The following is a 27,846-nucleotide window of genomic DNA, read 5'->3' on the forward strand; positions in this document are numbered from 1 at the left end:
ACTGCAGAGTTCTGTGCTTCAAGTTATGCAGATTGTTGTGTTAATCCTCAAATCAGTTTTCTAGGTGTGCAAGATGGTTTGGTGTTGATCTAGCTGCATTTCAGGGACAAGAGAGGCAAAAACAAACAAACAAACAAAAAAAAAACCGTCCATGTTGTTTCGGGATCATGGCCCCCTCCTCCAGGTTTAGCATAATTCTCAAGGCCCTAGGATTTTCAGAATGGTGAATGAGAATTGTCTTCAACTTAAACTCACCAGCTACTTTAGTCTTTAACAAGAGACTTGGTCTGTCCTATGAAGCTTTGAAGCCAGAAATTGATTGACTTCTTTCTAGCTATGGAAGTCCTTAGATGATATCTTCTTCCAATTAAGGCTATTTTGTCTGTCTTGAAAATCTATTGTTTAGTGTAGCCACCTTCATTCATTACTTGGATAACTTGCTACAGCTTCTACATCAGCACTTCTTGCTGCACCTTGTACTTTTATGTTATGGAGAAAGGTTTTTTCCTTAAACCTCATGAACCAACTACTGCTGCTTCAAACTTTTCTTTTGCAGTTTCCTCACCTCTCCCAACCTTCACAGAATTAAAGAGTTAAGGCCTTGCTCGCTGGATTAGGCTATGGCTTAAGGGGATGTTGTGGCTGTTTTGATCTTCTATCCAGACCATTAAAACTTTCTCCATATCAGCAATATGGCTGATTTGGTTTCTTATAATTGATGTGCTCACTGGAGTAATACTTTTAATTTTCTTCAAGAGCTTTTTGCTTTTCACAACTTGGCTGTTTGGCACAAGAAGTTTAGCTTTTGGCCTGTCTCAGCTTTGACATGCCTTCCTCACTAAACTTAATCATTTCTACCTTTTGATTCACAGTGAGAGATGTGTGACTCTTCCTTTCACTTGAACACTTAAGAGGCCATTGTAGAGTTATTAATTGGCCTAATTTCAATGTTGTTGTGTCTCAGGAAATAGGGATGCTCAATGAGAGGGACAAAGACAGGGCAAAAGCCATGGAGTGCAGTCAGAACACACACAATATTATGGGGTTTTTTGCCATTTTATATGGGCATGGTTTGTGGCACCCTAAAACTATTACAATAGTAACATTAAAAATCACTACTTAGAAATCAGAAAAAAATAATGAAACAGTTGATTTCTTTGTTGACCCATTTGTTGTTTAGTAGCATGTTGTTTAGCTTCCATGTGTTTTCATTTTTCTTCCTGGTAACTGATTTTTAGTGTCATTCCTTTGTGGTTGGAAAATATGTTTGATATTTCAGTTTTCTGAATTTATTGAGACTTGTTTTGTGACCTAACATGTCACCTATCTTGGAGAATGTTCTATGTGCATTTGAAAAGTATGTGTATTCTGTTGTTTTGGATGGAGTGTTTTTTCTCTCTCTCTCTCTCTATATATATCAATCGATCGATAGAAAGTTTTCTCTCTATCTATAGATAGATAGATAGATCCCTCTCCCTCTATTTCTACCTCCCCCTTCTCTCCTTGCTCCCTCCCCCTCCTCTCCTTTCTCCCTCGCCTTCCCTATATATATAGGTATATATACCTGTTAAGTCCATCTAGTCTGATGTGTCATTGAAAGCCACTGATTCCCTGTTGATTTTATGTCTGATTAATCTATCAATTAATATACATTGGGTTTCAAGTCCTCTACCATTATATCCATTTTTCCCTTTTAGATCTGTTTAAATTTCTGCTTTACGTAGTTAAGGTGCGTCAATGTTGGGTGCATAGATATTACAATTATTATATCCTCTCATTGGATTGATCCTTTCATCATTATGAATGTTCACTTTTGTTTCTTGTTATAGTCTTATTTTAAAGTCTATTATACATGGCAATGAGAAACAATGAAATCTGGCCATGTGTAGCAACATGGATGGGCCTTGAGGGTGTTATGCTGAGCTAAATAAGTCAGGCAGAGAAGGACAAATATCATATGTTTGCATGTATAGGAGGATTAGGAGGAACTTAACGGANGATTCTATTTCTCCCTCTCTCTCTCAAAAATGAATAAACATTTAAAAAAATTAAAATCTTAAGTAAATAAATGAAAATCCATTGATGATGTAAGTCTGAGTTTAAAAAAAATAAAGATTAACAGAGATAAATGTAATAGAGAACAGAAAAACAATAGAGAAAAACAACAAAACCAAAAGCTGGTCCTTGGTGGGAGAAAGGGAGAGAAGCAAACCATGAGAGACTCTTGAATGCTGAGAAACAAACTGAGGACTGATGGATGTGGGGGGGAGGGGGGAGATGGGCATGGAGGAGGGCACTTGTGGGGATGAGCACTGGGTGTTATATGGAAACCAATTTGACAATAAACTATTTGTAAGAAAAAAAAAATAAAGTCTGTTATGTCTGAGAGAAGTACTGGCCCACCTTTTTCTTTCCTTCCATTTGCACGGGTATTTTTTTCATCCTTATTTCAGTCCATATGTAGTTTTAGGTATGAAATGGGTCTCTTGCAGGAACATATCAATGGGTCTGTTTTTTTTTCCAACCATCCTGTCACTTTGTTTTTTGATTTAAGTATTTAGACCATTCATATTTAAAGTAATTATTGATACGTATGTACTTATTGTATTTTGTTTTCTGATTTTTTTTTGTAGTTTTTGTCTTCTAGCTCTCTTTGTGATGGATGACTTTTTGCTTTCTTTTCATTTTTTGTGTATCTATTATGGATTTTTGGTTTGTGGTTACCAAGAGGTTCATATATCTTAAGTATGTATCAGTCTATAATAAGTTGGTCAGTTATGTTCAAACACATTTTGTATAGACTCCATTTTTCTCCCCCTCATTTTATGTCTTTTTATTTTGTGAGTCCCATTGCTACATTTTTAGATATAACTGACTTTACTTTTGTAGTATATTAACCTTCATAATAGCTTTATTAAGCGATTGTTCTACCTTTATTGTATTTCCTTTTACTGATGAAATTTTTCCTAATTTTCTAATTATGGTCTTTTCCTTTTCCATGTAAAGGAGTCCCTTGAACATTTCTTGTAACTGTGGTGATAAATTTCTTTAATTTTTGTTTGGGAAACTCTCTCTCTCCCCTTTAATTCTGAATGATAACCTTTCCAGGTAGAGTATTCTTGGAGGATTTTTCCTTTCCATTCTTTGAATAGATCATGCCAGTTCTTTCTGGCTTATGAAGTTTCTGCTAAAAACTCAGCAAATAGCTTTAACCTTTGTATGCAACTAACTCCTTATGCTGTTTTTAAAATTCCGTCTTTAATCTTTGACACTTTAATTATTATTGTCTTGTAGTGGACCTCCTTGAGTTCATCTTATTTGGAACTCTCTGTGATTCTTGAACTTAGATGTCTGTTTCCTTCCCCAGGTTAGGGACATTTTCAGCTATTATTTCTTCAAATACATTTTCTGGCCCTCCTCTCCCTCTTCTTCTCCTGGAACCCCTAGAATGCGAATGCTTATTCACTTGATGTCCAAGATACTCCTTACCCTATGCCCATTTAAAGATTTTTTCTTTTCTTTTTGCCGTTCAGATTGAGTACTTTCCATTACCCTGTCTTCTATATTGCCAGTCCATTCTTCTGCATTCTCTAATCCACTCTTGATTCCCTCTTGTGTATCTTTCATCTCAGTTACCATATTCAACTCTGATTTTAAAAAAAAAATTTCTGTCTCCTTTTAATGTTCTGACTTTATCCACTCTTCTCTAGTAAGCATATTTATGACTATTACTTTGAAATCTTTATTGGATAGATAGCTTATGTTCATTTAATTCCTTTTCTGAGTTCTTTTGTTTGGAGCATATTCTTCTTTGTCATTTTGCTTAACTTTCTGTTTGGTTCTATGAATTAGGTGGAATAGCTACTTCTAAACTCGAAGGAATGGTCTTGTGTGTGATCATCCTGTGTAGATTGTGTGCACCTAGTAATTTTGGCCAGCTGACTGGAGTGGTGGCTGGCATGAGCTCCCTTGCAGGCTGGGGCCACCCTGGTGGGATGGTCAGAACTGAGGTGGGCATGGGCTGGGACAGTCCCAGGGCTCTTTGTGCAGAGGGTGCCCTGGTAGGACAGCTGAAGCTTAAATAGGTGGATTTCTCAGGGCATCTGTGCAGGGGTGCCCTGGCACGGTGGCTGGAGCCGAGGCAGGCACAGGCCAGGGTGTCTCAGGGTGCTTTGCTGAAGGGATGGCGGGTGCCCTGGCAAATTGCCTGGAGCCAAAACAGTGCAGGCCTGCAATGTTCTAGGGTGTTGTGCACCTCTGTCACCTTGGGGAGAAAGCTGCAACTGTAGTAAGTGCTGAGCAGGGTTGTCTTATGTGCCCTGTTTTTGATCTGCTTTGTGGGATGGGTTGGGCTGGTGTGCACTAGGAGCCCAGGTTTTCCTGAGGTGGTAGGCTGGCTTGGGTACCCACCCAGGCCCTGCTCCTATTCATGATGTCAAGGTAGTAAGGGAATGTAAACCATGGTACTTGCCAGCCCTTCTGACCCAAAGAGTTCTAGCAGCTCCTCCACTGTTTGACAAAGTTCTAGGGCTGGATTTTGTATATTCTAATTGATCTGTTAAACAGTTGCTTTTTTCCTCCTGTTCCCCAAGGCAGACAAATCTGCTCACCATCCTCCAGAATATAACCCTCCCCACTGCAGTTAGCAGCATCAGGGGGGTGGGGACCTCCTTTGTACCTGTGTCTACAACTCTCTTGCTGTCTTCTAGGTGGTGTGTTTATCTTCTGTTGTAAAAGCTGTTCAGTCAGTCATCAGTTCTTTAGGAAAGATTGCTCTATAAGTAGGTGTAGATTTGGTATGTCTTTAAAGCAGATGATTTCTGGGTTTTCCTACGTCACAGTCTTAGACCCTTCCTCCTCAGATGAATACATTGAAAACAATTTTTTAAATATTTATTCTTGAGAGAGAGAGCAAGAATGTGTGGAGAAGGGGCAGAGCAAGAGAGGGGCACAGAATCCAAAGCAGGCACCGAGCTGTCACCACAGAGCTGAACACGGGGCTTGAACTCATGAACCATGAGACCATGACCTGAGCTGAAGTCAGACGCTTAACCGACTGAGCCACCCAGGCTCCCCCAGATGAATACAATTTAGATCAAGAAAGCAAATATCTGGTATGCAGGTCACCATACTCCTCTCCTCACAAATTTTGTTCTCAGAAAATGTTTCCTTCATTCTCTAGATTGCTGTTACTAAGAGAACAGTTAGAATTAGTGTAAGGGACACAACCTCTTTGCTAGCCCAGATTATGCTATAGTGAAAGGGCTGAGAGGAAGAAATTGAGCAGACTTTGCAATAGGAGTATCTAATTCCATGTTTGAAGGGCAAGTAGAACAATTTGGCCTACTATGTCAAATTCATGTATCAAAATTAGTTGGAGGTACAGTTGCCAGGGCAGGCCAGATTGTGGAAGATCCAGAATGTCAGAATGAAGCATATACATTTTATTCTGTATGTAATCGGTTACATGGTAGAAAGTGTTTGGGAAGGTTATTCCATATTAGTATGTAAAATAGTCTAGAGGAGAAATGGAAACCAGTAAGGACTAATCCAAGTCTAATAACTTGAGATTTATAGTTTGGGTTATGCCATCATCCTAATCCAAACACTCAGGAAGTGTTCAATAAATATTGAATTAATGGAAAGAAAGAAGCAGAACCAGTTGTGGGAAGTCACCCAAAGGAAAATGTGAAATTAGTTATGAGGTGTGAGAGAAGTCAGATAATAGCCTTAAAGTTCTTAAACTGGCCACCAAATAAAGTGACTAAAATAGAGTCTGGAAGGCGAAATGAAGTTTGGGGAAATGATGATTAATATTACAGAATTATGGTCATAGAACTGAAGAGCTAGAAATCTTCCTGAAGAGTTCTTTCCACACCATCATTTTTTACAGGTAGGAAAACCAATTCAGATGTTTTTAGTGACACAGACCTAGTTATAACAGAGCCAAGACTATAACCAAAATTGTTCTGATTTGTCTAATATATGAATGCTGCTTTCTCAAAAATAGGAGATTAACCATGACTAGAAATCCAGGAAAAAAATACTTTTTTTCTTTTTTTTGAGGGAGAGAAAGGGTACAAGTGAATGAGGGCAGAGAGGGCAGAGAGAGAGGGAAGTGGGGCTCGCGTTCACCAATGTGGGGCTTATGCTCACCAGAAGCAGGGTTCAAGCTCACTGGATGTGGGGATTGAACTCACTAACCGTGAGACCATGACCTAAGCCGAAATCAAGAATCAGATGCTTAACCGACTAAGCCACCCAAGTGCCCCAGGTAAAAACACTAATGCTCAGGAGAGGTAAGGATTTATACAATGGATTTGAGATTTTCCTTTTTGGAGGTTATCATTTTGTTCCTCTGTTACTATAGTATAGCTCCCATTTTATAGTAGGAAGCAGTGATAAAATGGGATTGGATGTGTAAAAAATTCACTTTATAACCTATTTTGTTGTAGTGCTATTGAGGAAAGTTTGCACTTGTAAAGCTGAGCTTCCTTAGTGTTAATACTTAGAGAATTGTAGAATTGTGACAGTCTCCTAAAGAGTTATAACAATAAATTGACCAAAGTATAAAAAGTTTTAATTGAACTATCTCAATTTTTGTAATAATTAATGTGTTTAATGAGAGCCTAAAGGAATAAGAAACCTTTAATGAAGCTTTAGAACATTTGCCCTAATATAAAATAAGGCTAATATCTGGTTAAGGCAATAAATATTTTAAAGAGACTCATCTTTGTTGAAGACTGGCTCACAAAAATGAAAGGTAATTCATCACTCAAGTTTTATTTGAATATTCCCATTAAATAAGACTATTTAAGTGATTTGTTCAACATTTTGAGTTGATTAGCTTATCCCTATAGCCATAAACCACTCTTCTTTAACTATAGTGTTGGATTAAACCTATCATGTAATGTAATTGAATATTAAACTCCCAACACAGGACAGTCAACTTGTTCCAAGACATTTAAGCTATCTAGCCCACACAATATTTTGAAATTTTTCTTTACTTGAGTTATTTTAGAGTGCTCTTACTCTCTAGTTGGCTTAGAGGCCCCACTACACCCTATTGTCATTACACCTATTTCTTTCAATCACCTGAGTGACCAGGCTAGCCTCTGAAGACATTTAAAATCCCTCTTCTACACAGTGCCCTGCTCCTGGTCATTGTATCTGTTCAAATATATGTCTGGGTTAATCCATGTGGGTAAAAATATCTTAGAACTGTTCTACGTCTATAAGCGTCAAACCCTGTGTTCATATATGTTAAGCAGGTCTTTTTCTTGGGTAGTGTGAAGTGAAATATATATATATATATATATATAATAAAAAACAACTGACATAATAAGCATCTTTGATCATGTTACATAAAATGGTATGTGTTTTTCCACAGGTAACCTTTGATGTAACTTGGTCTCCAAAGTGCAAAGACAGGTGCTATAATTATACTGGAATTGCAGATGCTTGTGACTTTCTCTTTGTGATGTCTTATGATGAACAAAGTCAAGCCTTGTCAGAATGTATTGCAGCAGCCAATGCTCCCTATAAGGAGACATTAACTGGTAAGAATCCACAAAATGATCATTTAAACATTATTATTTTAGTATTCTACATCATTTATTTGTATACCGTTTCCATTTGTAAGGCTTTCTTGAAACATAAATAACAATTTGGAGAGCTTTCAAGTTTACATAAAGTTTTCACTTAATTCTTCTAAAAATTTTGTGGGATAGGTATATTATTAATCCTCTATTGTAGATGGGATGATGAGTGGTAAGTTCTCTTTGTACTGCTAGTACAAAGTATTATTTAGTTGGGACTCAAGCAGGCGTTCTAACTTCAAGTCAACACTTATCTCCTTTATGTAACTTTGGGAGAAATTTGCTTATCTAAAATTTGACATGATATTTTTGTTGAAATAACCAATGTTAAATAATAGCAAAGATATTATAATATAAATAGCTACTGTGCATGATTGATAGAGGACTGTCTTACTTGGCATTTATTATTAGTGCTCATGCTATATTAAAAACTATATTGCTATTAGAATTAAGAGTACTTCAGATGTGTCATTCATATGATGTGGACTTCACATTTTCCTTTCTGAAGTTTGGAGTATAGTTAACACAAGCCAGTTGAATAAAAGATTGCTTGTTATCTTTTGGACTCAAGTGAAATTCTGAGATAATTGGCCCTGCTTTAAGTATTGATTAATAAAAATAATTTTTAATTTAGATGTAGAACTTAGCCTCATCAGGTCCAAATTAATAATCTGATCATATGCATATGCCATTTAAAATTTGGAAAATAATAGTTATATCTGCAAAGTGTTTAATCCAGTTTTTCCAAATGTGTTTCATAAAGGAGATAATTATGTCCTAACAATATTAGGCTCATTATCAGGTATGCTTGGGAAATAAGGCATACACCACCCCTCTCTTGGATATTTAACAGTACACAATAACTTTAAAGGCTCTTAAAAACAGCAAACTTACTTAACTTTCTGATAATCTTGAAACACCTTTTGGTGGGAAAACATTTTGCAGCATTGGGAATTTGTTCCTATTTCTCTTTGTTTCCTATAATTATAGATTGAATACAAAGTATTCATAGCTGTAATTCATACTTACAGAAAGCACAAGTATTCCATGTTTCAGAAATATTCTATAAGAAATTCTGAGACCATCCCTGCCAGAGAGTTATATTATGTCTTAGCAGTTAATATACAATTAGCATGCTTTCCTGAAATGTGTCATTCTTCCTAGAAATAAATTTTATGAGTTTTTGCTTCAATTTGATCTTGTTTTTAATGTATTATAACATTCAAAATCACTCATTATGTCATATTAGAGAAACACTGTATTAGTATTTTGTATAACTGTACTTGTTTTTTCAAACTTAGCTTCTGAATGATTGCATAACTTGTATAAACCCATTAGTAGAATATAAAGTGAAAAAATGTGCTTTTTTGGCCCCAATTTGATTAGGGTATGATGACTACATCAAGACAGGCATTAACCCTGCGAAACTTGTAATGGGTGTTCCCTGGTATGGTTATGACTATACCTGTCTAAATCTATTGGAGGTAAGAACTTATATCATTTTTTTCCTCTATTATATTTTTGGAGCCTGTTTTGTTTCATATATAAAGTTTGAGACTAAAAATGGTAAAGTTTATTTTTAATTATTTAATCCCATGGAAGTTTCTGAATGTTATATATTAACTTTTATTCTGTATAGTCAGGTTATTTATAGTATATATTTTATTTCTAATAGTTTTTGATTATGTTTTACGATTGGGTTAAGATTTGCTTAACTGATAAATGTGTAACATGAACATTTTTGTATTTCTAGGATCGTGTTTGTACCATTCCAAAAGTCCCTTCCTGGAGGGCCTCTTGTGGTATTCTTTCAGGACATCAGGTGCCCTATAAAATAATTATGAAGCATGTAAATAGTTCTATTTCTGGAAGCCACTGGGATAAAGATCAACAGGCTTCTTATTACAACTATAAAGTAAGACTTTTCACAAACTATGAACATTCTATTTTCTTGACTGCATGTTTTCATAATTAGATACTTGATTTTAAGAATTTATCAGTTTTCTTTTAGGGTACAACATAGAATTTACATGAGTAAACTTGTCTAATCAGGTACTTTACTTTCCAGCTGAGCAGTTCAGGTTATGCTAATAACAGAACTTCTCTGCATGGGTACTCCTCATTTTAGGTAATGTTATAAAAACATGCATATCACAAGCAGGATTTCCCTAATAGTTGATAATTATGTTTGATAACTGTAGCTTTGGGTCAAAATAGGTTACTGCTCAGTAAGCCTTCATTTCTAAAGGTACTGATGAGGCTGTTTTATAGGGAGGCATGAAGCTGAGAATAAAGAATGTACCATCATGGAATCAGTGGAGACAAATTAGATAAATGACCAGAGCAATTCTGTCACGTAGTGTTTGATAAGTAGGAATTGCCATACAAAAGTAGGATTTTTCATAATTTAACATAATACAAACTTTTACACACCTCAACAATCTAATTACAAGCCATCTCTGAATTTACTTTGGATTTTGTTATTTTAAAAGGAACCCTAAAATATGATGTAAGTTGATTCCAGTAAGAATTTATATTCCTTAATAATGGCCTGGTCCCCATTTATGAAAAATGATTATAAACATACATGTACATATGTATCAATTATATAGAAAGCTTTGGTGTAGAGCTTTCTAAATTTTTAATCTAAAGTATATACCTATTAAACCAGGGTATATTATAATCCTGTCTTTGCCAAATAGTGTAATATTTTACACTTCCGGGGTACTATTTTTTTGTAGTCCCTGACTTATTTTTTCCTTAATAAATAAGACACATTCTTTAAGGTTTTAGAATTCAGGAAACATTTTGATAAGCCTTTTGAAAGCCATTCATTTAATGGCACATTAGACAACAACTTAACTATAAAACTGTTGTTTCTTTCTTATGCTGTTTGAGCAACAGCAGCCTCATCATGCCTGTGATATTCCTGAAAGCATATACATGCCTTAGTCATGCATAGATCAATCTTCTATAAGCTCAGTTTTTCATCCTGTATCCAATAGCTTATCTGCCCTCCAGAAGAGACTATGTTAGTACTAGAGGCAGTTGATGCTGGGGAGGATTTAAAGGATAGAAGGTGAGCATAAGACCGTTTTCTAGTTTATGGTTCTTAATCAGGTGTGTGCATAAGTTACCCATGGAACCCACACCTGAAAGGCTCTTAAAATCAATTCTGTAAGACCTGGAAAAGGAGATATTTTTCTCACCCATTATCTTTTGATTTGACTGATTCATCATAAACGAAATCATCTGCTGAGCTCCTAACTGGGCACACTTCCAGGAACTGTAGAGAATACAAAAACAAAACGCGTAAGCTGGTGTAGAGGACCAGAGCAGTGATCCTCCTTAACTATGTCTGCATATCAGAATTACCTAATGGAATGGCAAAACAAAAATACATCCTGTCATCAGCCCTGGAAGATTTTGATTAAGTAGGTTTCATGTGGTGTGGATCCCAGTAGTTTGTATTTTTTAAAGCCACACAAGTGATTCAGATGTACATCTTGGTTGACAATCATCAGATCAGACCAAGGAAGGAATCTTAAGGCATGAGAAGCACTGTATATAGACTGTATTATGAAGTTCATTTGTTCACTTTCATGTGTGTGAAAGCACCACAATCAATCACACCTAGAAAGTATCACATGCAGAACCATGGAGGCATAAAATATTGTGCCCTAAACTTTTTATTATTTCGTTGTATCATTTTTGAGTCATTGGATTTAATATTGTACTAAATAGTTCAGTTTATTCTTACAGGATTCTTCTGGCCATTTTCATCAAGTGTGGTATGATAACCCTCAGGGCATTTCTTTAAAGGCTGCATATGTACGGAAGCATGGCTTACGAGGCCTTGGCATGTGGCACGCAGACTGTCTCGACTACTCTGGGGATGCTGTGGCCAAACAGCAAACTGAAGAAATGTGGGAAGATTTAAAACCAAAGCTGTGACAGATAAGCATCTTTGTCAAACTATTAAGATTAAGATAAACCCATTTCTTGAAGAGATAAAAATGTATACAGTTTTGTCATGTCCCATAATTTAGTTACCATACTTAAAAGCAGATGAGTGCTTTGGTTATCTAAAAACAAAGGTAAGAAGTTAACTTGCCAGATTTATTCTTCTGTGTTTAATTAGGAAAAATAGTTTTCAGAATTTTATTATTTTAAAAATCTGCATACATATAATTTGAAGTGGAAATTATTTGCTTAGACTAGATTTTTTTTAAAACCTAGTCTTTGAGAAACAGCCCTGTACTTTTTATTCCACAAATTTAAAACCTGCAATTTAGTATCTCTTCTTTTAGGTTCATCAAGCTGATGCAAATAATTTTTCTGCTTCCTGATTTCATATAGTACTCAAGTTCTTTGAAAGCCTCCAGAGGGAAAAATAAAAGATTAAGATAAGTAATATTTTGAATTAGTAGATCTACCTAATATTTTTTACCTAAATTATTTTTATGAGGTTATAGCAGAAACTTAATGTAGAACATGATTCTATTTACTTTTCCACTTATTAATATTCCTTCATTTATGAACATCTGTAATTTATTTTCATTGTTAATTTTTTTTCTATATGTGAATTTTTCTTTTAATTATCTAAAGACGTTGGTTTTCCAATTTTCTCTGCACTAAATCTCTCTAAAAGATAATTTTTTCTAAATGTAAAGAGATCTCTGTTCTCTTCCTCAGGGCAAGTGTGTTATGTTTATATTTGTTCCTATATGTAGATTAAAAATTTGCATTCTTGAACTGTGAACCTACATAAGTCCTGTCTTCTCTGTACATTTCCCCCCTTCCCTCAGTTGGAATAAATGATGATTCAGTCATCTGTTATTTTCCTGTTTATCCAACTATTTATGGCAGAGTAAAACCAACCATTTTCCATAGTATTTGTTAAATTACTAATCTCTATCATAGCTCTGGATATAAATTCAATATCCCTATTTATATACTATAATTTCCAGATTGCTCTTAATCAAATACAATGAGCAAATGGTCTCTATTTAAATGCAGATAGAAATATTTAATAGAAATATTGCTATTAAAGACTATCTAAAAGTGAAAATGATAAAATACAGTACTGTTAAATATGTAATAGACTTAAAAGCTTCAGAAATAACCAAATAGCTGCTGTTTTGCTTTTTTACATCTAATATTTCCTGAAACACTTTAAAAACCCAAATGAAAAGTGAAAAAATTACATAAGATACCCAGTGAAGATTGTAAAGATGTGTTAATTTTCTTCTGCACCAGTTCAGCTTTCAGCATGCGTAAATCTGAAACTGCTTGTTTTCTCATCTACAAAAAGAATTACCTTTCAAAAATGAGTTTTCATCTTACCATTCTAAAATTCAGAGAGTCCTAATTGAATACTGCTAGTGAAAAGAATCTAGAACTGGACTATTCAATACAGTAACTACTTGCCACATGTAGCTATTTAAATTAACAAATTATATAAATCGGCTCCTCAGTCACACAATAAGCTACATTTCAAGTGCTCAATATCTTTACGTGGCTAGTGGTTGCTGTATCTGACCGTGCAGATATAGAACATTTCCATCATTGCAGAAAGTTCTAACTGGACAGTGCTGAGTCTAGAAAGGGGAGCTATTTCTGATAAATGAATTTAGAGCATTAATCTAATTATATATACATGAAAATAATCAGAATGAGATAATTACCCTAGAATGGGTTAAAAAAGTGGAGCTCAGAGAACTGAGTGGTTTTTAGACTTTCATTTATTAGACTCATCCATAAATAAATTGCTTTTAAAATATTGAGATTCTATACTCATTCGCAAGGTCCTTTTCCTCTCATTCTTAGTGAAATGTTAACTAAATTTTGCTTTGGCCTTGTTATAACATGCACCTTTTCACAGGATTTAATTCTTGCATTTTTCTCATTCATGCTCTTGGTAACAATTTTAAGATAGTCAATCCATACTATCCTTATGCTTCTGACACCCAAAGTTAAAACATCAAAACATAAATGTCTGATTATGAAATGCAAATTACCTTAACTTCTATGATGAGTTTCATTTTGTCAGTATCCAATTTTCTCTTAAGTTGGTCAATAGCATGCTGTACCTCAGTGATCTGGACTATAAGGTAATTCTGTGTGAAATATAAAGACATCCTTATTTAGTATAACATCTTTTCATTTTTATTTATTTTTATTTTTTTTAAGTTTACTTATTTTGAGAGAGAGAGAATCCCAAGCATGATCCATGCTGTCAATGCAGAGCCTGATGTGGGACTCAAACTCACAAACTGTGAGATCATGACCTGAGCCAAAACCCAGAGTCACTTAACCAACTGAGTCACCCAGCTGCCCCAAATTGTCTTGCAAATACCAAAAATAAGAATAAACTATTGCATAAACTCATTGCTTTGGAGTAAATTAGTATTGACCTTTTTCTTATGGGATCACATTCCCTTCTGTTCTGCTACATTTATTCATGTTTTATAAAAATAAGTAGATATTTATACAAGTTACCATTAAATTGGCATCACAAAGGCAAAAACTATTACTATAAAAGGAGTATACTATGTTTAAGATTCTAGTAAGGCTTTTGAAATTGTCATAACACTATCAGCTGAATTGGATAGTATAACTTTAAAATATTTAATAATGAAATACTATATTTTATATAAGAAAACATTTAATATAAGAAGCCTTTTTAGTTATTTTTGTTCAGAAAAGTTTATGAAGTATAGTGGTCATCAAAAACTATTTAAAATTTTAAGCTGCCTTTGTGAAAAAAAATATATATTGAACTTGATAAAACAAAAAATTAGCTATGCAAGATAAGAAGTATCAGCTAAGATGGACAAACCATTACTTGAGCCTATTTGTGTTTTACATTGCATTTATCTAAAATGGTAAACTACTCATAGAAACAGAGAACAGATTGCTGGTTGCCAGAGGCCGAAGGGTAGAAAATGAAGAGAAATGGGTGAAGATGGTCAAAAGGTACAAAACTGTAGTTAAAATAAGTCCTGAGAATGTAATGTATAGCATATACCTATAGTTAACAATACTGTATATTTGAAAATTGCTTAGAGAATAGACCTTAAAAATTCTCATCACAAGAAAAATAATTTGTAACTATGAGATGGTAGATGCTAACTAAATTTATTGTGGTAATCATTTCACAATATATACAGACATCATTATGTTACATCTTTATGTTACATACTTTACTTGGCTTCAAGTATATAATGTTATATACCAATTATATCTCAGTAAGACTGGAGAAAAAAGTTTTATATATACTTGTTTAGGAGGCATATAGCCTTACTTGCCATTGGCACCATGAGGACATGCAGTCTTATAATGAATCCAACACCAAAAATAACATGTAAGAAATGCCAGAAGCATACAGTCCCTCAAAGACCTCGTTAAGCTGCTGATTGTATCCTCTCAGCACCCATTACATGAGATCATTCATTTTCTTATTAAGTCAGGTTAAGCCAAGGTTTTGTTACCTGTAGCACAAAGCATTCTACCTATGATAATACTAGCAATGATAAACTACATATTTTGAGTAGAACTTCTCTAATAGAATGTGAACACATTTAGTAATAAGTACCTTAGAGTCTGTGATGTTTGCCAAATTCTTTGGTCTCATCTTAATCTCCCTGGCTTCAAGTTGCATGAGCAGTTTTTTATAGTAAAGTTCTAAATCTTCTCGAAGTTTGGTTAAAACCTCCTCCAATGATGCTGTGATTTTCTTTGTTTCAAAGTATTTTTTCTTCCAACTATCACAGGCTACAAAAAAATCAAGGAGTATAATAGGAGTCTGGTTAAAGGATTAAACTTTTCAACTTGGAAAGGACACTTGAGTTAATTTAAGCACTTCTATTCCCCCACTCTTCCTTCCTCATATGTTGAGGAAATTAAAGCAAAGATTGAAATGTTTATTAGATAATAAAAGGATTGGCTTACAAATAGAGTAAAATAGTGATGAATCCAGGAACCAAACCAAGTTCTTTAAGCTTGTAATTATTTCTGAAAAATCTTGATTAAAAATACTACTGTAGTTAGGGCGCCTGGGTGGCTCAGTCAGTTAAGTGTCCAACTTTGGCTCAGGTCATGATCTCACAGTTTGTGGGTTCGAGCACCGCATCGGGCTCTCTGCTGACAGCTCAGATCCTGGAGTCTGCTTTAGATTCTGTATCTCCCTCTCTCTATGACCCTCTCCTGCTCACACTGTCTGTCTCTCAGAAATAAAAACATTTAAAAAATACTACCTATAGCAAAATGTGTGTATTTATCTTGATTACTTTTTCCATAATCTGATTTGAAATCATAATTTAAAAATGAAGAGAAAGGCATAATATGACTTATGTTTTGTAAAATAAGCTGATTTATCACTTAAATCCCCAAATGTATGTAGGACAGAATTTCTTAAACCTGAGCCCTGTAGTTGAGAAAATTACAAATCAAATACTGCCAGTTTAGGGAATCACTTTGACACCACCGAGATTCTAAATACAAACTTAATAGGAACACAAACTGCATGTTACTATATCAGTATATGCTTATGTTTCTATTTTAAAATTTTTTGAAGAAATGAAAACCCCAAATATAAGAGGTGATTTGATTAAAATTCTACAAATATATGGGATTTTAACTATGTATTTCCCTCATGCCCTATACCTAATCCCTCAGTAAATTCTATTGGTACTACTGCTAAAATACTTCCAGCATCTGGCACATTCTACTTCTTCAATGCTATGTCCCAAGTCACTGCACTATCACCTTTTTAAAGTGCATTGTTTCTAACTGTCCTCTTTGCTTCCATTCTTGCCCCTTTATGGGCTATTCCATACAGCAGTCATTCTGATGTTCTAAAAATATTTTTAAAGTCATAAACATCTCTAACTTAAAAATCCTCCAATGGCTTCTCACCTTAGAATAGAATCTAAACTCCTTAAATTGGCCTGTTCCTTGGTGAGCTTTTGATTTTAACTTTCTCTGCCTTCCTTCATATTAAGTTTCAGCCACACTGGCCTTATTTCAGCTCCTTAATACTACAAGTTCACTTCCATCTCTGGACCTTGACATTTTAGTGTTTCTTCTGTTTGGACTGTTTTCCTGTCTCCCCCGCCCCCCCCCATCCCTTTACATACCTAGCTCCTTATTAATCACATCTTAATATTTCTTCAGTGATGCCTTCCTTGAAAATTCAAGCTAAAGCATCTCTCCTGCCCCATCACTCTTTACTATGCTCTTCTAAAGGGACTTTTGCGCTCTAATCGGTAGCTGATATTGTCTTGTTTACTGTCTGTCTCCTCCCATTAGAGGCAAGCTAAGGGCAGGAGCATGTTTATCTTGTTTTACTGTATCCTCAGCCTTTAAAACAATGCAAGGAATTGAGGCACATAGTAGGCTCACTACATATTTGATGGCTGATACATGCCTTTTGTCTTGAAACATTCCTGTTGAGAGAGAGACTGAGCAGAAGCAGGGGAGGGGCAGAAAGAGAAGGAGATACAGACTCCTAAGCAAGCTCCAGGCTCTGAGCTGTCAGCCTAGAGTCTGATGCGGGATTTGAACCCATAAGCCATGAGATCATAACATGAGCCAAAGTTAGACGCTTAACCGACTGAGCCACCCAGGTGCCCCTGATCACTCTCATTTTATAAACAGAAAAAGGGAGGCACAACGAAGAGAAATAACTTGCCTACATAAATCACTGATCTGGTATTAGAATTCTGGTCCTGTGATTTCTAGTCCGTTACTCAAGTTTGTCTGATAAAACTTAGTCATTGCCACCATTTCCAAGATACCGACTTAATAAGGTAGAACCTGCAGAAATATCTCCTGACAATGCCTATAGCCTTCAGTCAGTTCTAATACTGAAGTAATAATTGTGCTGCAAATTGAGAATCCCACAACCAGTTTATTCCATATATACCTTTTATTTGTATAATCCTCAAATACCACCTAAAATGCAATCCTCTCAAATCCTTTAACATCTCTCTACCCTCGCCTGTTTTTCCATTTCAACTAGTCTTAACACTTGTTTCTAATTCTGTTGCAAGAAAACTACCTATTTTTCTACCTAATTTCTCTCACTCATTCATTCATTCAGTTTAGCAGAGCAGACAGACACATAACACAAAATTAAGCATGTAGAGAGACTAAGGGATTCAGAGAATGCTTCTAGAGTAATATCTAAGCTGAGATTGATTAGTAGGAACTAGCCAGGTACACTGGGAAGAGGGGGGGACAGAAGGAAAAGGAGATGTAGATGGCAGGGGGAAAAGCATGTCTGAAGGCCTACAGACAAGAGGAGCACGCTTCAGATTCAAGCATATTTAACACCCTTCCTGGAAGCCTTTCTTGATCTCTTCCATCTAATTTAGGTGCTCTTACTCTGTACATTTATGCATGCAATTCTGTAATTTATCATAGCATCATCAGGATGTATCATTACTGTTTTCTTGAGTATCACTTCTCCAATGGACTATAACCTCTTTGAGGGCAGAGACAAAATTGTGTCTGCCTATTATCTCCTCAGCCCCTAGAACAGTGGCTAAATTCAGTAGACAATAAATACTTATTTAGTAAGTGAATAAGCAAAGGAATGTTATAAAAAATATTTGAACTTAAAATTTAAAAACTTTAAAGTATGTACATAAGGATTTATTAAGACATGTAATAAATTTTACCATGATATTGCTTCAATTTGCTTTGTTCAAATAGTTTTTCAGCTTTTTTTATTAGTTCTTCTCTAATTCTTTCCAGATATCTTCTTTCTTTCTTTACTTGTTTCATTTGTTCAATAATCTTCTCTCCTAAAAGATTATAACCCATCAATGTCTAAAAGCTACAACTTAAAAGTGCTTAAAATAGCAAGAGTACATTTTACACACAAATAATATTAGTGATTAAATATATGCAGTAATTAACATATAATTCATATACTTTAAAATAATTTAACATTTTTGTGGTAAAATACACATTAAAATTTACAGTTTTAACCATTTTTAAATGTATTGTCAGTGGCATTATGTACTTTTATGATGTTGTGCAACTATCACCCCCATCCATCTCTAGAACTTTATCTTCCCAAACTGAAACTCTGTACATCACAGAATCACTTGTACTTATGGTATCATCATACTTACTTTCAATCTGTAATAAAGAGATATCAGTTATTACTGGAGAAAGAGGTTGACAAGGAAGTGAAGGAAAATCAATAAGATCTGGCAGGGTGATGCACTTTTTCTTACCTATCTGTAAGCAAACATGAAAACCAGTGAGATCTTGTAGAATAACACATTACTTTGCACCTGTCTGTAAGCATTTGATAATGTACAACAGCAATGTGTTTCTTCTTTTACTTATATGGTGACAAAATCCCAAATTTGTATTTATAACTATAGATTCTCTCTTGTGCTTCAGCTTCTCTATTTCACTATTATTTGGACATTATAAACAGGTACTTTGAACTTAAAAAAAAAAAATCTATTCCTTTGTAAACATGATTTCTAAGATTTCTTACCTCAGTTACTTGTTAGAACTTTAACATTTTTCTAAGATGACTACTGATTTTATCTTGAGCCAATTTTTATATCTGCTTAGAAAATTAATTACATTTTCAAAATTTAGCATATTTTATTGGCTCTGTATTTGTGTTTGTATCACCTTTATCTTTCCTAATTTTTGTGTTTCTGCCCTTAACTACCTTGAGCCTTACCAATGTTGATGTCTCTCCTACCACCACTTTATAGATCTGAGTTATTTTCAATTCTTCTAGGTTTTTCACCTCTGTAACTTATTAGTGTCTCCTTCTATCTTCATTAAGCCCTTACTCCTACTTTGTTTTATTGTTCTTTTTCTAGTTGTTAATGTTATGTTACATTATTAACTTATAAGTTCAGGCTCCTACAGGATAATGGCAACCACCTAAATTACAATCTCTCCACACATCCTTCCAAAATTGCTATAAAAAGAAAGCAAATAAAATTACCCATAATTTATGTCTAAAGCATAACTAGGACACAATCTGTTAATTTACATATACTTTAATCTTCATATTACTGGGGAAATAAACACCCTAGACCTGCAGAGTTGTGCTCAGGAGCCCACCTCCAATCAGGTATGAGCTGCTTGAGCATTAGAGGCCACTATACAAAGATGATAACACAATAAACATCAATCACGATTTAGTCTGGAAGGAGGGTGCTTCACATCCATAGGGGAAATACTGAGTGTGAGGATAAAATCTTGTAAATCAAAGCACTTTTGATGAGGAGGCCAAAAGAAAGGGGATTATAAAATGTAGGGGGCCTGAGATGGTAATCATGGGAAGACAGCTTTTAGGAGAGAGGAAAATATTTTGGAAGAGATGTTCTCTCAGGGCTAGATGGTAAGAGAAAAGAAGAAAGTGACCAGGATAACAGCTCTGCTGAATTTAGTTAGTAGAAAAAAATTCAAAAAAACAGACCCAAAAGGTCCCATTTTAAAAATAAATAAATAACTGCATTTCATTATATGAACAGAAGAGGGAGCACCCAACCTAAGAAGCTAAAGAAACCACCAAAACATGGCTCTCTGTTCCTCTATAAAAATACCTGTTATTACTGAAACATAAAAATTCAACACAAGTAAACATGAACAATATCTACAAATTATTCAAGAACCCACACAAATTTACTTTTTAAAAGCCCTCAAAATTGAGAACTAAAACCACACAGGCAGCCATGAGGCAGAGAGAAAATCTTAACAATACTTCCAACATAGATTAAATATAATTAAGCATTTGAAGATACCAACAAACACAGTAAATCAGGAATTTTGAAACTCAGAATAAAAATGGAAAAACAGAACATGTGAAATGGGAGATGGCTAAACTGAAGAAAGAAATTAAAGAAAAAACAAAACTGTCTCAGAAATGAATAAATTAGCAAGTACCCAAGAAGGAATGAATATGACTAAAAGTACAGTAAGGAGACTGGAGAAAAGAAATAAAAGCAAATAAAATGAAGCATTAAAAAAAGTGAAATAGATCAGAGGAAAAAACATATATAAAAAGTAAAGGAGAAAAAAAAACAATAGATCTGCTATCTAAATTATTTTCTGAAGCTATAATTTTAGAAAACGCTATTGAAATAAAGAAGTCCAGATTTTCATACTGCAAGGATCCACAGTGTACCTGCAAAAACCTGATCTAGAATTCTCAACTAAGATATAGCCTGGTAAAACTAGTATGCATTAAAGGAATCCTCTGGCCTTCCAGACAGATATACCTAAGCTAGTTTACAAAGAAAAGTAAACCAAGCATCTCACTTTTTAATACTAACATATAAAACATCAGTAAAGCAACATTTTAAAGAAACTCGAGGGAAAAAAGATGTAAGCCAAAGATGTGATATCCAATCAAGCTATCCTTCAGATATCAAAACTCTAGAGCAACGATGAACAAATTTTGTAAAGGGCCAGAGAGTGAATAAATTAGGCTTTGTGAGCCACATATTGTCTCTGTCATGATTCTTTTCCTTCAGTTCCTTAAAAATGTAAAAAACAGGAGTACCTGGGTGGCTTAGTTGGTTAAGCATCTGACTTTGGCACAGGTCATGATCTCCTAGTTCGTGCGTTTGAGCCCTGCATCAGGCTCTGTGCTGACAGGAGTCTGCTTTGGATTCTGTGTCTCCCTCTCTCTCTGCTCCTACCCAACTTGTGCTTTCCCTCTCTCTCAAAAATTAATAAACATTAAAAAAAAAAAAAGATAAAAACATTCCTAAGTCCAGGGCCTTATAAAACAGTCTGCAGGCCCTAGTTTGCTTATCTCTGCTCTAGACAAAGTTTTAAATGTGGGAGAAGAAAATACTGTAGCTAGGTGCTTTTTCTAAAATTTTTTTTGATTACCCTGAATATAACAGGTCAGTGGATAATTTTAGAGGTAACAAATGAAAAGCAGAAGCATAAATTTTAAAAAAGGGGAAAGGAACACTAGCATAATACCATAAATGTATTAGTGTAAAGTTAAACACTAGAACAAAAATACAACCTTCCTAAAACACAAGGAGATGGGAAAAGTATAAATAAACTACATAGTAACTCACAGTTATAACATAAAATGACAACTCTCGGGTCAAATACATCAGTCCTATCAATAAGTTGACATAATTCATCTACTAAATAAAAAATATTTTCAGACTGCCTCACAAAGCAAAACCCAACTCTATCTAGGTTGTATGTAAAAGATATACCTAAAGGGGCACCTGGGTGGCTTAGTCGGTTAGGAGTCTGACTTTCGCTTAGGTCATGATCTCGCAGTTCGTGGGTTCGAGCCCCGCGTCAGGCTCTGTGCTGACTGCCAGCTCAGAGCCTGGAGCCTGTTTCAGAGTCTGTGTCTCCCTCTCTCTCTGACCCTCCCCTGCTCACGCTGTCTCTCTGTCTCCTAGAAATAAATAAAAATATTAAAAAAAAAAAAAGATATATCTAAAACAAAGCATTTCAGAAAGGCCAGGGGAAGACAGTGTAAAGGAAGATGAGGGTATACCAAATAAATGTATGCAAAAAAAGAAAGTATGCAATAAAGGAGAATTCAGACCAAAAAAAAGCACGTGAGTCAAAAAAGGATACTTCAAAGTGCAAAAGTGCATTAGTATTCACCTGAGAACAACTTTGTGCCAAATAACTCCTAGAAATCTAAACAAACCAGAAACCACGGGAGATGTAGGGATAAACAGTAACACACTAATAATAGGAGATTCCAATATACCATTCTCAGTCTAAGTAGCTACCTAGCATGAGAATGTGGGGGAAAAATAAGGATAAGGAATACTAAGCAAGGTATTCAGCAAGATAGACTACAGACAAGGCACAAAATAGGGGAAGATACTTGCGACATATATAAGCATCAAAGAAATACCTCTAGAGTATATTAAAAACTTATACAAATCAGAAACCTATGACAAACAACCCAAAAGAAACACCTGAAAAGGTACTTCCAAAAAAAGTTACCAAAATGAAGTCCATAATAATATTAAAACATGATGAGCTTTATGAGTAACATTGGGAAATTAAAATTCATACCACAATTAGCAGTAAGCATCCACTAGACTGAGAAAAATTTTAAAGCATAAAGATAGCATATATTATTAATATCCAGCAACAATAGAACAATTATTTGCTGAAGAGGGCATGCCTTTTGCTCTGAAACCCAAGAGCTCTGAGCTGTGATTCCCCTACCAGGACATGACTCAGTACTCCCAGGCAGGCAGCACTGGATCAGCTGGACATTAAAACACAAGTGGCAACTTTGCTTGTGAGGTTTCTCAGATCACCTGTGAGCCTTCACTTCCTTTGGGCCCAAAGTTGGCGGTCTTTCAGATTACTTGATTAAAAAAAAAAAAAAAAAGACTGGAGCAGTACATCCAAATGTCGCAAATCTCTCTCCAAACTCTAAAGAGGTCCATCAATTGACTAATTCTCAGTAATAAGTGGGATAAGATATAAAAACCTGGCTTTCACTTTATAGGGCGTACCTCAATATGTACTACCCATACCATGGAACACCCAAAGATTTCACTGAATTGGTAGGCTCCTGAAACTTTTTGAGACTTATCTCCCATCCTCTAGCCTCTAAGGCTAGAAAACTTTGATATTTTAAGCTGCAGTTCAGTTTCAGTATAAATATTATGTTGCAATACTTCATTTAAACAAAAAAAAAATTAAATCATACCTGCTTGTTCTCTGTTCTAATGATATTAACTCTATTATCTTCATTCCAATGAAACAGACTTAAAGGGAATGACAGATTTGAAAGTCATATTAAAAAGTGATTCCATGAATATTAGCTTTTCACATTTTAATTTTTTTTAATGTTTTATTTATTTCTGAGAGAGAGACAGCATGAGCAGGGGAGGGTAAGAGAGATACAGAATCTAAAGCAGGCTCCAGGCTCTGAGCTAGCTGTCAGCACGGAGCCTGACGCAGGGCTTGAACCCTCGAACTGTGAGATCATGACCTGAGCCGAAGTCGGACATTTAACTGACTGAGCCACCCAGGCGCCCCAAGCTTTTCACATTTTATATATCTTATTTGACATTGTGTAAACCCAAATGTAACATTAAAACTTCAAAAAGCCTGAGAATATTATATTTAAAGCTCATTAATGATAAACATAAACTACATTTTGTATGAGTAATAAAATCATATTTATATTATAGATAAATTCAAATCATATTAAAATGTCTATAGCAAAGTAAAATAAAAATTTTGGAAACATTTTGTTTATAATTCTTTTCTGAAACTATTGTTTATAAAATCCCTCAGTTTCAAAGACTATATGAAAAACTGTTGTCCACATACTATAATTCTCAGTGAAAGATACCACGTGAAACTCAAGCATACTAATTAGTTTGCCCATAACCAAGAATCCAAGTGAGGCAGAACAATTAATTCTAAGAAAGGCACATAAAGACAAAATTTTTAGTCAGTAGGCTGCCCCTGATGACCATAAGAATTATAATAGAAATAAATTTAAGCAATAAATTATTCCTCATTACACTGGTGACAAAAAGCAAAGAGTAAAGATTAGAATCAAGGTAATTTTAATTAAAAATATCACTAATTTCACTCATATATTTGTTGTAACTAGAAGTCCTTATAACAGTACCCTGGATATCTCACTCTTTATAGTTTAGATTATGACATATGGAAACAACATCTGTACTAGTTACCTTTTTTTGTTGCTTAAATAATCACTGTTTGATTCTTCCAATGATCTTGGCACTTCAGAATTTCTACTTTGATTTTTTCCAGTCTGGTTTTCTTTTGGAGTGGCTTTCCCCCCTGCTGATGTTCATGTTCATTCATGGCAAATAAAGTTAATAATATTAACAGTAAAATAAAATTTTATACAAATATGTATCTATATGGACATAGTCTAGTCTTGTACTGTGTCCTTCATGAGCTCTACTATACATGCTATAAGGCAACAATTTCCAAAGTAAATTTCATAAAACACTTTATGTGAAAGGAGAACTCTTTGGTCAATTCAGTCTGGGGAAAAAAAGGATTAGGGAACCCTACCAGGAATACAATCACACACACACCCTTGCAGGAGTTCCCTGTTTTGATGTACAATGTGAACCTATAAGATGGGGGTAAGCTGGACTTAAACTTAATTGTCTTATAGAAAGCTTTTGCCAAAAGCATCTTTTGAAATTGTATTGAGGAAACTTCTCTGGAAGAGGCTGGTATAAATACAGAGCATATAATGTCATTTGTTATTTCACATACATTTCTCTTTACAAAACCTCCCTTCATTTTAACGGAATTTCCCTATATAGGAGAACTATACAATGTCTTTAAAATGTTAACATTAGTGTTCTATATGATCTATATGAACCTCACAATATTAATGCAGATATTTTTGCTTTGGATACATATTTTTTAATTTAGAAAAAAATTAATGAGTCATGTTAATACTTGAGAAATCATTTTACAAGGGTGGCCACAGAATTTTGCAACTTGAAGGCTGTACTGGTTTAATTTTAGTCTAGCTGCTACATTTACCGGCTGGTATATATGAAATAGTCTTTTAAAGACAACAAACAGGGATTTTCTAAAATATATATTCAATGCAAAATGAACAAAAACCAGATATATATCAGCTGCTTAAAAGTTAATAGTAAAATACTCCCCCACCCCAAAGAAAGAAACAACAATGCAAAATTCAGGAAATCTTAAGTAACTTTGATAGGGATACAGCACAAGTATCTCATTCCTAGTAACAGTCTAGAGCACGATGCACTGCACTATTTAATACCTGTGCAGTCTAATAACCTAAAGAAAGCAGGCCTATTCACTCTTGAAAAAATCATATTAGTGTTTTGAGAGCTATAGTAATATATGCATAAAATGTTACAGACTCACAGAAAAGTAAGTGATAACTGTGAAACTATGTTTTGAACTGTGAGATGTTTGCCTGGCAAAGAAGAGAGCAAGAAGAATTTAAGCAAAGAAAATGGCATTTGAAAAATACAGAGTACTAATATATGCAGCATTTTTGGCAATAGTGAAAAGTTCAGTATGACTCTAACACAGCACTGTAAGCAAAGCATGGGCTTTAGTCAAACACACAGGAGTTCAAGTCCTGGCACTGTCACAGCAGGTGTGACCTCAGCTAAGTTATTTCTTTAACCTAGGTTTCCTTATCTCTAAAATGGCATAATGCGTGTAAAGTACCCAGCACAGTACCCATTCCTTAGGAGTGACTTGACTTCAAGTTCTGATTTCTGTTCCACTGCATTTCGTATTTTTAGATCTTTATTGGCTCATTCTGTTCTCCATAGTGTCACCTAAGTGGTTTTGCTAGAATTGAAATGCAATCATGTTATTCCTATTAAAACAAAGCAGGAAAGAATACCCATTGGAAAAAAGTCTCTTCAACAAATGGTGTCGGGAACACTGGATGGCACCATGCAAGAGAAGGAAACTGGACCACTTTTTTACACCATACACAGAAATAAATTCCAATTGGATTAAAGACCTAAATGTGAGACAGGAAACCATCAAAACCCTAGAGGAGAACACACGCAGCAATTTCTTTGACGTCAGCCATATTAGTAACTTACTAGATACGTCTCTGGAGGCAAGGGAAACAAAAGCAAAAATGAACTATTGGGACCTCATCAAGATTAAAAAGCTTCTGCTCAGCGAAGGAAACAATCAACAAAACTAAAAGGCAGCCAACAGAATGGGAAAAGATATTTGCAAATGACATATCTGATAAAGGGTTAGTATCCAAAAATCAATAAAGAACTCATCAAACTCAACACTCAAAAAACAAATAATCCTGTGAAGAAATGGGCACAAAACATGAATAGACATTTTTCCAAAGAAGACAGATGGGTAACACACATGAAAAGATGGTCAATATCACTCATCATCAGGGAAATAACAAATTAAAACTACAATGAGATGTCACCTCACCCCAGTCAGAATGGATAAAATTAACAATGCAGGAAACAACAGATGTTGGTGAGGTTGCAGAGGAAGGAGAATACTCTGATCCTGTTGGTGGGAATGTAAACTCGTGCAGCCACTCTGGAAGGTGGTATAAGGGTTCCTCAAAAAGTTAAAAATAGAACTGCCCTATGATCTGGCAACTATACCACTAGGTATTTACCCAAAGGATACACGCACCCCAATGTTTACAGCAGCACTATCAACAATAGCCACATTATGGAAAGAGCACAAATGTCCATCAACTGATGAACAGATAAAGATGTTGTGGTATATATAACATATAACATAACATATATGTTATATATATATATACACATATACACAACACAATGGAATATTAGCCATAGAAAAGAAGGAAATCTTACTATTTATAATGATGTGGATGGTGCCAGAGTGTATTATCATAAGTGAAATAAGTCAGTCAGAGAAAGACAAATACTGTATGATCTCACTCATATGTGGAATTTGAAAAATGAAACAGACAAACATGGGGAAAAAGAAAAAAGAGACAGGAATCATAAAACTCTTAACTATAGAGAACAAACTGAGGGTTTCTTGGAGGGGTGTTGGGTGGAAGATGGGCTAAATGGGTGATGGACATTAAGGAGGGCACTTGTGATGAGCACTGCATGTTATATGTAAACAATGAATCACTAAATTCTGAAACTAATATTGCACTATATATTAACTAACTGGAATTTAAATAAAAACTTGAAACAAAGTTCAGATAGCTTCCCATTGCTTAAAAATTCCTTAGTTTTGGAACCAAGACCCTCATAGTTCAAGTCCCTACCCATTTCTCCAGTTGTACTTCATGGTACTTCTTACTCTCCTTTTATCATCATCATCATCATCATCATCATAATTAATAATAATAATAGTATTGCTACTAATAATAGCTAAAAGTTACTGATCCAACCACCACATTAAGCAAATCCTGAAAGCTCCATTCATATCATGATCTATGTGAAGGAAGCCTTCTGGAAATAAGCAGTGAACCATCTGCATGGCCAAACATTTGCAACCCTAGGCTTGAAGTCCAAGTATAAAGGCTTCTCGATGCCATCTTAAAGAACTTGGGCCTTAAGTAGTAATCAATGAGTCTTTCAAAGGTTTTTAAGCACAGAGAGAAATAATCCACTTGTAACAACAAGAATGATGCAGACTGCACTCTCAAGAACAGACTGGAAAGCAGATTATAAGCAAGGGGGCTACAAGATGGTTTTTAATGTTCCTTATTCTAAGA

At 34.9% G+C, this 27,846-nt stretch overlaps 1 protein-coding gene across 2 annotated transcripts in view; it reads right to left on the bottom strand.

Moving 5' to 3' along the window:
* Nucleotides 1-7,339: 7,339 nt before the first annotated feature.
* Nucleotides 7,340-27,846, bottom strand: part of SPATA1 (spermatogenesis associated 1) — a 51,580-nt gene continuing 31,073 nt past the window's right edge. The window contains exons 7-15 of one of the 2 annotated variants that reach the window (XM_039246903.1): nucleotides 24,308-24,419; nucleotides 23,308-23,365; nucleotides 18,743-18,851; nucleotides 18,284-18,409; nucleotides 15,196-15,374; nucleotides 13,619-13,717; nucleotides 12,815-12,902; nucleotides 10,815-10,884; nucleotides 7,340-7,539 (exon numbers count right to left, since the gene is read on the bottom strand). In XM_039246903.1, coding sequence (XP_039102834.1) covers nucleotides 10,862-10,884; nucleotides 12,815-12,902; nucleotides 13,619-13,717; nucleotides 15,196-15,374; nucleotides 18,284-18,409; nucleotides 18,743-18,851; nucleotides 23,308-23,365; nucleotides 24,308-24,419 — 794 coding nt within the window. In that variant the 3' untranslated portion in view covers nucleotides 7,340-7,539; nucleotides 10,815-10,861. Of the gene's footprint in view, nucleotides 7,540-10,814; nucleotides 10,885-12,814; nucleotides 12,903-13,618; nucleotides 13,718-15,195; nucleotides 15,375-18,283; nucleotides 18,410-18,742; nucleotides 18,852-23,307; nucleotides 23,366-24,307; nucleotides 24,423-27,846 lie in introns of both variants that reach the window. The other variant, XM_039246902.1, reaches the window with a different exon arrangement.

The sequence above is a fragment of the Hyaena hyaena genome, unplaced genomic scaffold, assembly GCF_003009895.1.
Source record: "Hyaena hyaena isolate Hyena2069 unplaced genomic scaffold, ASM300989v1 scaffold_286, whole genome shotgun sequence".
Lineage (NCBI taxonomy): Eukaryota > Metazoa > Chordata > Mammalia > Carnivora > Hyaenidae > Hyaena > Hyaena hyaena.